General features: G+C 38.0%; 1 protein-coding gene across 2 annotated transcripts in view; it reads right to left on the bottom strand.

Moving 5' to 3' along the window:
- Nucleotides 1-16,185, bottom strand: part of rab3gap2 (RAB3 GTPase activating protein subunit 2 (non-catalytic)) — a 117,490-nt gene that overhangs the window by 1,293 nt on the left and 100,012 nt on the right. For both annotated transcript variants that reach the window (XM_068045072.1, XM_068045071.1), the window contains exons 26-34: nucleotides 15,994-16,100; nucleotides 14,136-14,202; nucleotides 10,801-10,871; nucleotides 9,090-9,125; nucleotides 7,513-7,587; nucleotides 5,827-6,045; nucleotides 5,344-5,433; nucleotides 4,072-4,287; nucleotides 1,550-1,708 (exon numbers count right to left, since the gene is read on the bottom strand). In XM_068045072.1, the coding sequence (XP_067901173.1) occupies nucleotides 1,550-1,708; nucleotides 4,072-4,287; nucleotides 5,344-5,433; nucleotides 5,827-6,045; nucleotides 7,513-7,587; nucleotides 9,090-9,125; nucleotides 10,801-10,871; nucleotides 14,136-14,202; nucleotides 15,994-16,100 (1,040 nt within the window). The remainder of the gene's footprint in view (nucleotides 1-1,549; nucleotides 1,709-4,071; nucleotides 4,288-5,343; nucleotides 5,434-5,826; nucleotides 6,046-7,512; nucleotides 7,588-9,089; nucleotides 9,126-10,800; nucleotides 10,872-14,135; nucleotides 14,203-15,993; nucleotides 16,101-16,185) is intronic.

A 16,185-nucleotide genomic window follows, 5' to 3' on the forward strand; every position in this document is an offset into this window, starting at 1 on the left:
TAATGAGACTGGCCCATTTCTGAGTGTTAAAATGCTGTTGTATATTAAAGGAAGAGTGTACAGGACCTACTCCAATTTTGTAATTCTCCTTTGCTTATGTACTAACTGTAGAACTATCTTAAAATGTTAATATTGCTCTATAATAAGAGTTGTCCCTTTAATATAAAAATGCACTGGACGATTAAGATTGAAAATATTCAGATGTGCTCAAGATGGTTTTAAGAAAAACTTGTATTTTAATATTAAACCTTCAATTATTTTCCTTAAGTATTAAAGTATCTGTTTGCAATAATGGTAGTACAATGAATTAGTAAATTAATTTTAGGAAATAACCACATAGCACTTCAGTTTAATGGACTGCAGCTAACTTTCTGAATTTAAAGGTGGCATCTATTGTTGGGAATTTAAATATTAAACTTGGAAAAATTATACAGTACTTCACCCCCACCCTGCAATTTTCCCTGTCCTCTTAAAGTGAAAATTTACATCTGAATACAGGGTCTGTTGCAGACTTAATCAGATACCTGAGCCAGACAGTTCTGCAGTACATCAGGACACTGTTAATGACTTAACAGACAATCTGAAGAGGTAGTATACCTGTCAATCGTGGCTAAATTCTTTCCAGTCGGCTTTAAATATCCTACCCAATGGATAGATTAGACTTTGTTGATAAGCAGTCGCAAATTTACCAGTATGCTTTGGACTTGTAAGCCACTGTTAGCTGGCTGATTTCTGGTGTACCCATGCACACACTTGGCAGGGGGAGTGGGTCCGTAAATCTTGGCTCTGGTAATCTCCAACTAAGCTGTGTGCATCCCACATTGAGCAAACAAAAATTCTACATGTAAATTGCTTAGGAGCTTAATTCAGAGACTAAAGCATGATGAATTTCCACATATCTGCTGTTGTGCTGACTTTATGAAAGTAGCAAAGAATGTCAATCCTTAAACCTTTCTTTTCATCAACTTCTGCACAGCTCAAATTCTTTAAATTTAATCTGATATGGTTGATTCACACCAGCAATTGCTTATGAGAATTAAGGCAGTGATTCATTTACATGCTTCATTGTTGAAAAGTCCCAAATCCACATTCAATTCTTACAAGTGACCTGCGGATGACAATTAGCATAACTCACTCAACAAACTTTCCTTGATATATTTGAATGAAGTGAAATGCTCAAAGCTCCTAAATTATTGTATTACAGATCAGCCCAATTGTTTTCCATGAGATTTTATTAAAGCACATGTGACACTTTATGCTTGTTACTTTGCCTCAAGTTATCTAATGCTTTAAAATATTACATATAATTGCAAGTGTTTTAAAAACATTCAGGAACTTAGAAAGATATATTGGAGATTGTCCCCTATAATTCCATAGTGAAAGTTATATTTAGTAAACAGTCAATACTTTAAATGTCACCTTGTATAAGGGACAAGAATAGCCTGGTTCTGATGAAAAGTTTATGACTTCGAAGTATTTATTTTTCTTGCACAATTTGTATTCGTTCTTTTAGCAAGGTTTTGTTGATAGAAAATATATTAACACTCACCATGGCCTTAAGCCACGTGCACAACATTGGAGGGAGTCTGGCCAGCAGCTCCATGCCTTCCTTAGTTTGAGTATGAAGTAAAGCAAATGCAAGTCTCTGCCCTGTCAACACAAGCAACTGGGACGCCAGGACCTCTTGATCATGCACCTGGAGAAGGGCCTGAACAGATGACACATGAAAATCAGGTTATTATTATTATTAGAGATACCGCACTGAAACAGGCCCTTCGGTCCACTGAGTCTGTGCTGACCAACAGCCACCCATTTATACTAACCCTACAGTAATCCCATATTCCCTACCTACACTAGGGGCAATTTACAATGGCCAATTTACCTATCTCCTGCAAGTCTTTTGGCGGTGGGAGGAAACCGGAGCACCCGGCGAAAACCCACGCAGACACAGGGAGAACTTGTTATACAGACAGTTACTAAAATCCTGTTACTTTTGTTATGAGAGTGCTTCTATTTTTTGTAAAATTTGTTTTTAAAGGCTTATAGTTGAATTATGGACATTGATTCATCCGGAAGCTTGAAAAGGTGCTGGAACTCTTTTTTAAAAGGTCACCAGAATGTTTGAACTCAGTCCAAAAACCAACAATTACTGGAAGGCACCTGTCTGCAGATAGTTACTTTTTGACTTGGGGAGATGTTTACTAAGAAGTGACAGGCCAAGACTTATAGAGGTCAGGAGGCTTGACTTCTGGAATGTTTTTGGTTTCTCTGAATCGTTACAAAAAACAGTTGGTTTTTGCCTACCAAAGAAACCCAACTCAACTTTTTTTCTCCCTTTGAAAGAAACCCTGCGTATTCAGTGCGCCAGTCTCCTCTTTCCTTGTATTTGAAGAAACCTTGCGTATCGAATGTGTGGGAACTGAAACTCCTTGTTGCTGCATTTCTTGCAACGCCTACCCAAACTGATCTTCAACATTACCTGGAAAGAACTGTTCTAGGAAGATCCCAGTGACAGCCATCTATACGCATTTGGGACGCCAAACCAAAACAAAGGACATCTTTCCATATCTTCGTTCTTCAAGAATGAGTAAGTATTCAGTTTCAGTATTTTTTTGGTAACAGCTCTAAAGCAAAATTCTCCTTCATTTTTCTGGTGAACCAACGTATGTGTGTTTGTGAGGGGCTAAGGTAAAAAAGGAGCTTTTACATTTCAAACTGTGTTTATGCTTTACTTCATTACTGGTTGAGATTTGTTTCATAAAGAAACCTGATTGTTGTGTTTTATTCTGGGTAAAATAAGAGTATATGATTGACCGTATCGGTGAGAAATTGAAATATATGCTGTGACCTGTGGAGAAGTGGGACGAGAATGAACAGTGCACTCCTCCCGCCTCGGTTGTAAAACTTTATTCGTCAAAAATAAGATTTTTTTGTTTGACTCTATTATCTAATTAGAGTTGCCCCAAATTATTCTGGCATAACATGGGCAGCATTTGTTACAAAGGTAACTGATACAACCTGGGATAAAACTCTACACTTCGTTCAAGTTTATATTCTTCACTATACCTGTCTTTATTGAAAGTAACTTTTAAATATTCCAAACTTAATTACATGTTTTCTGTCTTAAAAGAGGCTAATTTATAAAAGTACTGCATATATTCATGTATAAGGCAACAAGCCATCCACTGTCCAGTCCCAAAATAATCTATGAACCATATGATGAACTATTAAGCATGCACTCAACCCACTGCTCAAAGCAAAGGGTGTAGGAGAACCCACACAATGTACTGTCTCCGATATATAAGAATTAGCTTTGCTTATTGGTAGCACTCTTGTCTCCGAGTCAGAAGCCTGCAGGTTCAAGCCCCACTCCAGGACTAGAACAAATAATCTAGGCTGACACTTCAGTGCAAGGGAATTCTGGTGTACATAGTCAACACTTATCCCTCAATCAACACCACTCATCATTTGTTTGTGGAACCTTGCTTATGTATAAATGGTCTGCCACCTTTGCCTACATAATGGTGATACACTTCAAATTAATTCATTGGTCATGAAATGTTTTGTGATGTTTTGAGGAGTTGAAAGGCAATATATAAATACAAGTTCTTTTTCTGGTCTTTGCTGGCTCCCTGTAGGCACCATCAGCAAGTAATTAAGGAGCTGCAACTTAAATTATCTCCATAAATAGTCTGAAAGGATTCCATTCTCAATATCACAGAGACAACTCTAATTTCAGCTATATCGTGACTTGTGTATAAATCTTTACCACAGTATTTACCATTAGTTTGGCTGCTGTATAAAAATTGGCTGCCACATTTGCCTAAGCAACAATAGTGACTACATTTCAAAAATAGTTCACTGCTGCAAAGTGCTTTGGAATGTCCTTAGGATGTGAAAGGCACTATATAAAACAATTTTTCTTAACTATTGGCTGCAGTAAACTATGCAGCCTGATCCATCCCATCTTCTTGGCTATTGAGGAAATACAACCGAGAAAACATCTCGGGTACTCTATTACTTTAATGACACATTTTAAACAAATGACTAAAATATGGATCTATAAGTTACCTCTTCACCAATGTGGTCAATTCCGTGACTGTACAGTTCACATACATAATGTCGCCGGATAACATCCTCATTCACTTGAAGGTTCTGAGACAGCTCCACTGCCACTGATGGCCAGTCTACATTTTGTTCTCGATGAGGCTGCTGTTCAGAAGCACACTCCATCTTTGGAGGTGTTATTAGTTCCTGCACTGCAGCACTGACTAATTTCATTAGGAACTGGAAGAAAATACACATAATTCACTGCACTACAAGGTAATTAATAACATCCGGGAAACACGATAAAGTGATATACAAATGTAGGTCCTTTGTTTTTTCATACATGGTATAAAGAAAATGCTGCATTTTGTGTACTCGCGAGTAAAGGTCTGCTACCCGACCTGAACCCGACAGCTGTCTGGTTTGGGTCGGACACACACAGTACTACCTTTTCATCTGCTGGGAGGAAAAGGGAAGTTGAGTAAGTAAGAGTCAAAATTTGAAAAGCCTACCTGAGCTGGGAGTCCGGGACGTCAAGGAGGGAATCGTGCATCTGGACTCCACAGACTGAGTCTGCGCAGTGAGCATTTCATGTCATGCTGCAGCTTCCTTCCATTCCATCCATCCAAAAGCATTAAGTACAGTGAGTGCACTATGGCCGGGTTGGGCGCGGGAAAAAAATGGAAGGACTTGGGCCATGTCGGGCTCGGGTCGGATGTAGTTCTGTTGGGTTCGGGTCGGGTTTTTTTTCCAGACCCGAGCAGGCCTTTACTCGAGAGAGGCACCTGTTCTGGGAATACCTTACATTTTCACGCACCTGGTGTCAGGATCAGGTACTACTAAATCAGCTGTAGAATGAAACCCTATGTCTTTAAGCACTACTGAGGCCTGTCTGCATAATCCTAACAAATTAGTACCATATAAGTGATAGTTTTGGTGCTGTGGATCAAGGCAGCTCAGACCATCTTCATCTAATATGGGCTGAATTTGAACTCAGATCCCAGAAAGGAATCAGTTCCTAAGCAATTTCAAATTGAAATTTTAACTTAAAAAAACTGATGTAAATTTACCATGACATAAAGCTTAAAAGTGATGATATTGTAATACTTGCTTGAACCTAGCAACTAAAATATCTCAATAGAATTATATACCAATATGATTGAGAATGGGGAAAACTTTCAGTCATTTATAATTTCCAAATACAAAAGGTTTATTTTCTCAACTTCATTGACAGGGCAAATAACAATTCCAAATGATTGTCTTAACGAGCAACAATCCACTCAATGATTTTATTACCTGCTGTCTGAGGGAGACTATATTAAGATCCATATCTCCACTTGGAAGCAACTGAATTGATGTCAGCTCTTTGAAAAATGCGTTTTTGCCCTAAAGATAAAGACGCAACACAATGAGACTGCTTTTTTGTTCTGAACAATAGAATAGAATTTCCAGCTTCCAGTTATGAATAGCACACATTGCACAAGAATTAAATCATAAAATTATCCTTCAAAGCAACGCTACTTTATTCACATATTTCAAAATGGTGCTGAGCATTGCCTGAACATGAAAGACGTATTTAAAGTCTGTGTGCTACATGGATGACTTGTAATATAGGTTTTTAAATTTAACATTTTAAGTAGCAGAGAAGGTACTAAATGATAGTTAAACAAGTTTATAATATCAGACTTAGAATCTTTAATGCTAATAAAGACACTATTGTCTTTCAGCATAGAGCATCTTAGACAATAAATAAGATCATATAAGTTTAAGTAACCATACCTTACTGTCAAATAGACTAAATATTTTGACAGATTTCAACCCAAACAGCATTATTCCATGCATAATGACAGACAGAATATAGTGGTGCTGAACCAATGGGTAATGGACATGTCTTTGTTCTAGAGCCAGATCCACTATTGAAGTCGGACCTTCTACGGATGACCAGGTGTCCTCTATGTCTAGAAATGGTTCCTTCATCTCATCACTGCTAACTTCAGCCTAATATATGTATGATTTTAAAAAGGGCAACATTAGGACATGCTTAATTTTGTAGCAACCATATAAAAAGTTTACGTACATATATAGCACAGAAACCGGCCATTCGGCCCAACAAGTCCATACTGGTGTTTATGCTGTGCATGAGCTTCCTCCCACTCCTCTTCATCAAACTCTGTCAACATAACCTTCTGTTACTTTCTCCCTCAACTATTTACCTTGTTTCCCCTCAAGCCAGCTATGCTTTTGCTTCAACTACTCCGGTTAGTGAACATGCATATAAAAATTGAAACAAAATTCAAAAATCTTTTGATATTTTTCTTATGTTTCCTTCTACTCAGTAAGTTTCATTTATATTAAAGATAGCTCCAATTTTTAAAAAAATTATTCAACACAAAAGTGTATTGGCATGGTGAAAAATATAGTTCCCAAGGCATTACATTTTCTTCTTTCTCGTGAATGCAGTCATTTTATTTTTGTCATTACTTTTATAACAATGATCATAAAACAGGCAGTCTTACTTTCACACATATATTCTTTGTAATTTTGTTACATAAAGCATTATAAATGTTTCAGTAATGTTTAACACAAGATGGTATCAGAACACCAATATAAATTCAAAGCTACACTTTTTTTCAGCCAACCTTGCTCATGAAAATTTCTCTGCAGCACATGGGTAGTTGCTGTATACCCCAAACAAAATACTCTTGCCCCTCTCTCACAACATTAAAAACTGTACACTTTGTGTAAAGAATATAATAGATATTCAGGACTAATTTCAAGGCTATAGTCTATCACAGTTCATTGCTCAGGTTGGCAAAGCGAATCTTCAGTGTGAATATGAACATTCTGACAAAACTTACTGGAATATTTAATATTTCAAATGCTAAAGCCAATATTTATGTTTTTAACATTTGTTGAGGCAACTGGATGTCCGTGCTTGGGAACTTTTCCTTTCCTCTTGCATTCAGTTTTAGCATTAAACACTCCTAAGTGGGGTTTGGCTACAGCTAGCAGTAGGTTTAAACACCCCTCTCTGCACTTCCTTATTTCCAATAGCAGACTATTGAGGTTCAGGATATTCAATGTTGTTCTGATATCTGGGCTCAAACTCATTAATAAATTGGGCAAGTCTGCTCAAGCCCAAATACCAAGAACCCCCAAAGCTGCTAGATTAAAGGAATTTTCATCCCATAGTCTATACTGGACTTAAACACAGGTCCCAAAAGGTGAAAGGAATGTTATATTCTTACATAAAAATTACTATTCCAAACATGATCACTCTGTTTCTCTCCTGACAATGTTAACGTTTCGGGTCACTGACCCAAAACGTTAACTCTGCTTCTCTCTCCACAGATGCTGCCAGACCTGCTGAGTATTTCCAGCATTTCTTGTTTTTATTTCAGATTTCCAGCATCCGCAGTATTGTGCTTTTATGATAACATTGTTTACGTGCAATGTGTTTTTTACCTCCATTAAAGTTTGAAGGAGCAGCGAGCAAGAGCCAAGGAAAGATGTCATAGCAGTGTCACTCATACCTACATCCTGTCCAGGAAAAAAAAAATCCAACTTTATAATGAAATACTTAAAATCATCAGTCAGCACTTCCATTTGTTTTAAGAATGGTTTTGTTCCACATTTTTCTTTTGAAGGTCTCAACGCACCCCCAATAGTCCCTTCATCTGGTAGGTGATCTGCTTCCAAGTTTCTAATAATGGCTTTAGAAAGAATATAAACAGCTACACAAAGCTGTCGCTCAATTTCTCCCTCTCTGGGAGGAAAACACATCCATTCTGTCACCACCTTCCCTACTACACAGTTGAGATTGGTAACTTACCATGTAAAGAATTGAGGAGAAAACTGAAAATCACATTTCACAGGACTAGCACACTAGAGGAGTGATATTCTGCACCACAGGACTGCCTAATGCTACCTCTGTCCTAAGCATAACATACCCATAACATATTTGAGAAACAGAATAGGCAAGTGATGATAGATTTAAATGCATGTCATAGCAGCGCTCCCGAGAAAGATCTCGACTTACAGGATTAGTGGGTTTGATACTCTAAACTGGATGACAGGAATACAGAATTAGAAAATACCAGTCAACACAGAGTTGGGGTGGAACTTCTCCACAAAAAGAATACAACTCAGTGTTCTTTGGTTCATGAAAACTCAAGCTAGATTTAGAAGGAAGCTTGGACATTGTTCAAGATTGACACTGGCCATGGTTTCCTTTCAGAAAGCAGAGGAAGAGGGTTGGGTTTGAGAGATACTGGAAGTGGCACAGCTAGAATATTTCCAAATAGACAAGATGAACCTTGCATGCTGAATGGCTCTTTCTTTACGCACACTGACAGAACAGGGGAAATTCTATCTTCATTATATACAGCATTTTACAGTTAAAAATAAAGCTGTCTTCCCTTACTAAATTTCAAAATGGGAGACCTGGAAATGAATTGTCTACAAGACCAGTCAGGATACAGGGGATTTATTCCAAGTGTTAATTAAGTTGTACACAGCCAAAGCAACTCTGAACTGCCATTGTAGGCAAAAAGTTCATCCTTCACAGGAAACTGGCAGTTTTATTCAACTCCACATCGGAGTTCAATATTAATAATTGCAGAAGTCCACTGGATTAAATTACATAACTACTTATGCAATGTACTGCAACCCATGCATATTTGATACAATGTGGTAGTTTATTTTTTAAGCTAAATCAACGAAAAGCATAAAAATTAAATTGAAGGCATTTACCCATTTTAAAAAATATGCTTACTATATACTAAAGTTGCATTGTGCTGAACAGCAAAATAGATTGAAACAGTACAGGTTCATTTCACTTTGAACCCTTTTCAGGTAAGAGAGAATCATCTCCATCTCTCTGGGCTGGGTTCCAGTTCAAGTCCCAAAGTTCTCTCTATCCTCGCATTCTGCATTTCTTATAGCTTCAATTCAAAATGAAGATAAAGCGATGCAAAGGTTTCTGGCTCCAGTGAAGATTCACCTGTGCCAATGTACTCCCCCAATATTTTCAAAATACTCACTCTTCTGCACAGTCTGTCTTTTGGTGCCTTGCCAACCTATTAAAAAACAATATTGATCAGTTTTAATACTCTCATCAATAACAGTTGAGCGACTAGAATATCTTATCTTGCAAGTAATCATATAAGCTATGCTTTGTCAGTACAGTGAAATTATTGGGATCTCCTTATAAATTTGGAAATAAAGGCCAACATGCCATTTGCATTCTTAATTGCTTGCTGTACCTGTATGTTAGCTTTCAGTGACTCAGACAAGGACACCCAAGTCCCTTTGAAGTTCAACACTTCCCAGTCTCTCACCACTTAAGAAATACTCTGTATTTCTGTTTTCCTACCAAGGTGGATAACCTCATATTACTTTACATTGTATTCCATCACCAAATTTTTGCCCACTCGCTTAGCCTCTCCAAATCCCCTTGAAGCATCTTTGCATACTCCTCATAACAACTCACTTCCACCCAGTTTTATCTCATCTGCAAACTTTCTGAAAATCTAAATATACCATATCCACTGGTTCCCCCTCATCTATTCTGCTAGTTACATCCTCAAAAAGCTCCAACAGGTTTGTTAAATATGGTTTCCCTTTCATAAATCCATGTTGACTCTGCCCAATCCTACCATTACTTTCTAAGTGTCCTGTTATCACATCCTTCATTATATATTCTGTTCAACTGATGTTAGACTAACAGGTCTGTAGTTGCCCATTTTCTCTCTCCCTCCTTTCTTAAATAGTGGGGTTACAATTGCCACTTTCCAATCTGCAGGAATAATTCCAGTCTTTGAAAGATGACCACCAATTCATCTACTATCTCTACAGCCACTTCTTTCAACACTCTGGGATGTAGATGATCAGGTCCAGGGGATTTATCTACTTTTAGTCCTATTAATTTCTCTAGTACTTTTTTACTGTTAATATCTTGCAGTTCTTCATTTACACTCGTCCCTTGATTCACCATTATTTCTGGGAAGATTTTTGTATTTTCCTCCATGAAGACAGACACACAATATTTTAGTTTATCTGCCATTTTCTTATTCCTCATTATAAATTCTCCTGACTCTGCTTGTAATGGACCAACATCTGTTTTTGCTATTTTTTTCCTTTTTACAAACCTGTGGAAGCTTTTGCCGTCTGTTTTTGCATTTCTTGCTAGTTTACTCTCATGATCTATTTTCCCGTTCTTAATCTTTTTCTTGGTCCTCCTTTGCAGAATTTTAAAATGCTCTTAATCCTCAGGCTTATCTTTTTTAGGCAACTTGATACGTCTCTTCCTTTGCTCTAATAAAATCCTTGATTTCATTCGTTAGCCACAGTTGGAACACTTTCCCTGCTCGGTTTTTGTGCATTAAAGGAATGTATTTTTGTTGTAAACTATGTATTAGCTCTTTAAATGTTAGCCATTGCCTGTCTACCATCATATCTTCTAATGTAGTTTCCCAATCCACCATAGCCAATTTGCCCCTCATACCTTCAGTTTCCTTTGCTTAGATTTGAGACACTAGTTTCTGATTGAATTTAATGTAAAATTCTATTATCATCATTCTTTCCTACAGGCTCCTTTACAAGAAGATTATTAATTAGCCCTTTTTCATTGCACAATACTAGGTCTCTTTCCTATTTTTCTTTATAATTTTTATTGTTGTAATTTATGTAGTTAAACAGTAACATTAACACTAGAAGGGAAATTATTCCCCAAGTTAAATGCTTAGCTTTTACCTTATCCATTAGGTAAGCAGCTGACGACAGTCTCTTTACAATAAAAGTGTTCCACATCATTACAGCAATACCTGCAAAGAGAGGAATGTATTAAGCTACACGACAAAAAATTCTACGACTCAGTCCAATTTTTCACCAACTATAGAACATGAAAATTAAGAATGTAATTATTGTAATAGAAACATTCAATTTTACATAATAAGCTTGGATTTAATATTTAATATTGCCTATGTAGCCATTTACAATTCAAATCATTTGTAAACCCCTTCCTTCCTAGGTGCTTACTGCTCTTTAAATATCCCTATGCAACAGTCATTGACTAGTTTTTACTAAATATGCTGTCTGGTTAAAAGAATTAGTTATGCTGGCTCACATTCTGAGGCCATAAAAGGCTGACTATTTGAATCTTGTGGGAGGGATGAGGAACAAGTTAAAAGGATGTCTAGAAAGTGCCAGTGCAATTGTTTTTGTCTTTATAATGCTACAAAACCTCCTTTCCAACAGGAAATGATCAGTTTAGGGCGGGGAGGAGGGGAGGGAGAAGGGGGGACGGAATGGGGAGACGCACAGGGGACGGCAGGGGAAGACACATGGTGGGGGGGGGGGGGGGGGGGTGGAAGACAGAGTAAAAATTTATTATGTTTCAATGACCAATGAAACAGGTCATTTACTTTTTTTGCTGTGTATTGGATTAAAAGACAAGTTGTACAAGTATGGCAAAGATGAGTAACTGCAATGTGCATCATTTACTATCCAGTTGCAGGGCAGATAACTTGAGTTGCCAAAGGCATCTGAAAGTTGTCAGTATCATATAATTCCATTATGTTAAAAGTAAACCTTTGCTAAGAGGTAAGAGATTTGGCTGGGACATAAATTGGTTAGTCCGGAGTACAACCTTACAGATAGTGACTGTACAGATTGTAACTGAATAATACATGCAGTAATAATTGCTCAATTTTTTGCAGAAAAGCTTTATGTTCATAATTATCTTATCAGAACTGAATCAGAATCGAAGGAGATAGACATGTGAATTTAAGAGAATCACTTTAATGGAGAAACTGAAGGGTGCTCTTTATTTGTAATTGTGCTAATTTAATTTTTTCTGTATTTTAGAATCTAGGACCTCGTATAACAACCTGTCAAGATGAATAAACTAGTCTTGGTTACCTACCATTCATTTCTCTGTCCCAACCTGTCTCCATGCTTTTTTGTTTTATCTGACTCTTCTGAAGTAATATTTGCTCCATTCTATAAAATTCTCCTGATTTGGAGATCACTGCCCTTTTGTTGGCTGTCCTGTCTTCAGACACATATACAAGCAGGTGGGGAAGTTGCACAAACATTGACCATCATGAGTTAAATTATCTTGTGACAACAGCAGTGCGAGAAATGTTTCTACCTGAACTCAATAACCGCAATAACAATCCTCTTCTTGAATTTGATGGTTTATTGGATGAATCTGCACTCTTGACACAGCCTGAATCCAAGCCAGGAAGGGAAAAGTAGTAAGATGACCAAAAGCTATCAAATAGTTCGATCTTGGGGTTTTTTAAGAAGGTTGGAAGGAGTAGTAAAGAGGTAGAGAGGCTTAGTGAGAAAGTGATGGGGCAAAAGGAGAGAGCTGCACAGAAGGCCAGTCAGAGGAAGTGAATGCTTAGGAAGAGATATAGGACTGGAGGATAATGCAGAGAGAAAAGATGAGTCAAGCTATGGGAGGAAGTTATGGCAAGAACAAGGATTTTGAGTCGAATGCTCTAGGGCAACATGGGCAGTCTGTGTAATTCAGCAAGAACAGGGCTCATGGACAAGTGCAATTGATTGTGGGACAGTATAAGTGCAGCAGTATTATGGAGGATGAGAGCCATTCAAGTAGCTGCCTGGAAATAATGAAAGCAAATCTAAGGGTTTCAGCAGCTGAGGGGCTGAAGTAGAGATGGAGGTTCACAACGTTGTGAGGGTAGAGGAGTCTTGCATAGGAACTTAAAACAGTCAAACAGGATGTCAAGATTACAAACAGCTTCACGTTAAAAAAGATTAGCAAGGGAGCAGGGACTGTAGCAGGGTTAGATGGTTTCAGTCTGCCCTCATGTTGTGCTGAAGGAAGTTACTGTTCATTGATGATGGACAAGCAGTTTGATAGCACGGATTCAAGAGAAGTGGTAGAGAGATTGAGTTAGCACAAGTGTACATATGAAATTGACCCCATCGAAAAGGATCAGTGATGAAAGTGTGAAATCTGACCCGATCTTTGTGACTGCTAGAACGCTGCATAAAGGATGGAGTTGAAGATCAGGATGAGGAGAGATAATTCACCACAGTAAGACTCACATTCATCACATTGACTGGAACTGTTTCTGATGCTGTGAGAAGGACAGAAGCTATATTCAACCAAGGAGTTCCAAGAAAAATGCAAGGCAACACAATTGAGGTGAGAAAGGGATATTGGTGACAGGATAAGAAATTCCTGAACACAAAGGTCATGTTTTAGTTCACAGGGAACAAGGACTTGCCTATGAAATTTGGTCCCTCTACAAAAGGCAAGCATCAGGAGGATGTCTGAATCACAACAGACTTAACGAATTGATTTCACAACTGGTTTAGCCATTCATCACCAGATCTGGTTGGACCACATGAAATCCTATCGCACCTCATTTTCCTCTGTGAAAACCACTTATTAGTCCTTGGTCATTTTCATCAGCAACAATAACCCCTGACTTCTTTTCTCCAATAGCAACTATCTTCTTAAACCTGTCTCTTCTTCCCTGTTCCACCCTCACCTCCAATAAGTGTGAGGAGTTCCCTCTGTTTTGACACTGAAATTAAGATCATCTGGTCATTCAAACAAGGAGCAAGAGTAGGCTATCTGGCCCCACGAGCCTGCTCCGCCATTCTATAAGATCATGGCTGATCTGTCTGTGAACTCAACTGCACATTCCTGCCTACCCGATACCTTTTGATTCACTTGTTTGTCAAGAATCTGTCTACCTCTGCCTTAATAACATTCAATGACCCTGCCTCCAACCCTCGACAGCGAATAAAATTCCACAGACTTATGACCCTCTGAGAAAAATGTTCTCCTCATCTCTGTCTTAAATGAGAGACCCTCTGTTTTTAAACTGTGCTCCCTAGTTTTATTCTCTGCACTGGACTTTGTAGAACTGGCTTTGAGCTTCTGGAGTTAAGGAGAACTGAGGATCTCTAGGAATGGTCTAAAATGTGAATTTCGGATCGGGGCTTGGCTGCCAGACACACACTAATATTTACTACATTTATGTACTTAAAACAGTATTTGTAGAATTCTGTCTGGTACCATGCCAGTCATAACAAGTACTAACCACGCTGAACATGAGCATTGCCAATGCATTTCAGATGGTCCACAGATATGCTCAAAAAACGGCCTTCCTAGAAGTCAAAAGACAAAGCATGTACTGAGAAATCACAATGATTAATTAACTTTAAAACCAGAAAAGCCCATGTGAAAAAAAGTCATACATAAAAAAAAGTTAGATATCAAAAAGACTATTTACACAGAATGATTAAGTATTAAAAACCTTTAAATGACATTAAAAATAACTACATTCATTACCATACATCATCTAAAGTCCAAACAGCAATACAAAAGTTTTAACTGAAAACTCTGGGTGCAAGCAACAATCTTCATTTAGAGAGCAGCTTTAAAACAGAAAAATGTCACAAGACGCTTCACAGACATGTAATCAGATAAAAATTAAAACTGAATCAAAAGGAGGAAATGGAAGGAGTTGTGACTAAAAGCTTAGTCAGGGAGGGCCTTGATATAGGAGTAGTTTGTAGAGGGAATTCCAAAGTTTAGGTCCTAGACAGCCAAAGGCATGACCACCAATGATGGTTTAAAGAGAGTGAGGGACACAGAGGAGGTTAGAATTGGAGGAATGAAGAGTTCTGAGAGTTGTAGGGCTTGAGAAGGTTATCGAGATTGGTAGGGGCAAGACCATGGAAGTGATTTGACCACATAGATGGTATTTTAAATTTGAGGTGTTGGTGGACTGGAAGCCAAAGTAGGTCAGCGAGCACAGGGGTGATTAGTGGGCAGGGCTTGCTGTAAGGTAAGATAGAGGTACTAGAGTTTTGGATGAGTCGAAGCTGATGGAGAGTGTCAACTCTAGAGGTAACAAAGAGTTTCAGCAGATGTGCTGAAGTGAGGGCAGAAAAAGGCAATGTTCCAAAGGTGGAAGTAGGCAGTCTTGGTGATGAATAGGATATGGGTTTGAAAGTTCTGCTCAGGGTCAAATTGGATACCAAGATTTCAAACAGCCTCGTTAAACCCGAGACAGCAGCCAGGGAGGGGAATTGGACTTGAGGTTACGAAGCTTGTGGAGGGGGATGAAGACAAAGGCTTCAGTCTTCCCAATATTTAACTGAAACAAAAATGACAATTTGCAAGAATGAAACTCAAACATGATTTGATTATAAAGTGGAGGGGCTGGACTATCAGCTCTACAAGATTACAGCAGAAGGAGGACCATAAAGAATTCCAACACCTCAGCCAAGTCTTCATGTTTATGACTAGAACAAAGGTGCTGCTTGAGCTGTGCCTCAAGGTTCTATGTCTATCCAAAATTAGCATAGAATATTAACAGAAAAGCTCAACATTGCACTCCCAGCCTGCAGAATTCTCTCACAAAATATTATTGGCTAGAACTCAGGCTCCATATAATGAAATCCAAACACTGAATTAATCATTTGCTGTTGGAGCACTCACTAACCTAACAGGAATTCTGTGAGTTGTCTGTGAATGTATTTTCCAAGACACATGCTCCCAGCAACTACCAGTCAATTTCATAAGACATCTATGCTTGTTCATGTACTTAAAGGCACCAGTATTTTGAAATATCTTTTTTGAAATACAATTATTCATCTGGTACTAAAAACAAATACAATACACACAATAATGCAGGCATGTTCTTGAAAATAATCTTTGCAACTTGCCATAACAATGATTATCCCAGTTAAATAAAATTATTCAGTTAATAGTCCTTTTATAACAAAAATACAAACTAGGCTGAGAATTTGAGAATATTGAATTTAGCTGCTCGTGGAGTACTGGACTAGCTTTCACGCAATTATTTTAGTGCAACATAAAGAACCACTTGGTTAATTTAATAATGTACAATATGTCAAAATCAAATCTGAAGAGTTGTGTATTGTCTTTACCTCTGGATCTTTGTTCCATTGCACTACATACTCCCAACAACAATGAGCATGAAGAACATCCAATTCAAGACTACAGGGGAATCGCTCATATGCCAACTGGAGCAACTCTGTAACAATAAAAACCTTTTAAAACAAGAGTGGACTAGTCTTCTGAGGATGGAAGTTCCCCATTAAAGCACATAGCATCTATTA

Source organism: Heterodontus francisci, chromosome 13 (assembly GCF_036365525.1).
Source record: "Heterodontus francisci isolate sHetFra1 chromosome 13, sHetFra1.hap1, whole genome shotgun sequence".
Taxonomy (NCBI): domain Eukaryota; kingdom Metazoa; phylum Chordata; class Chondrichthyes; order Heterodontiformes; family Heterodontidae; genus Heterodontus; species Heterodontus francisci.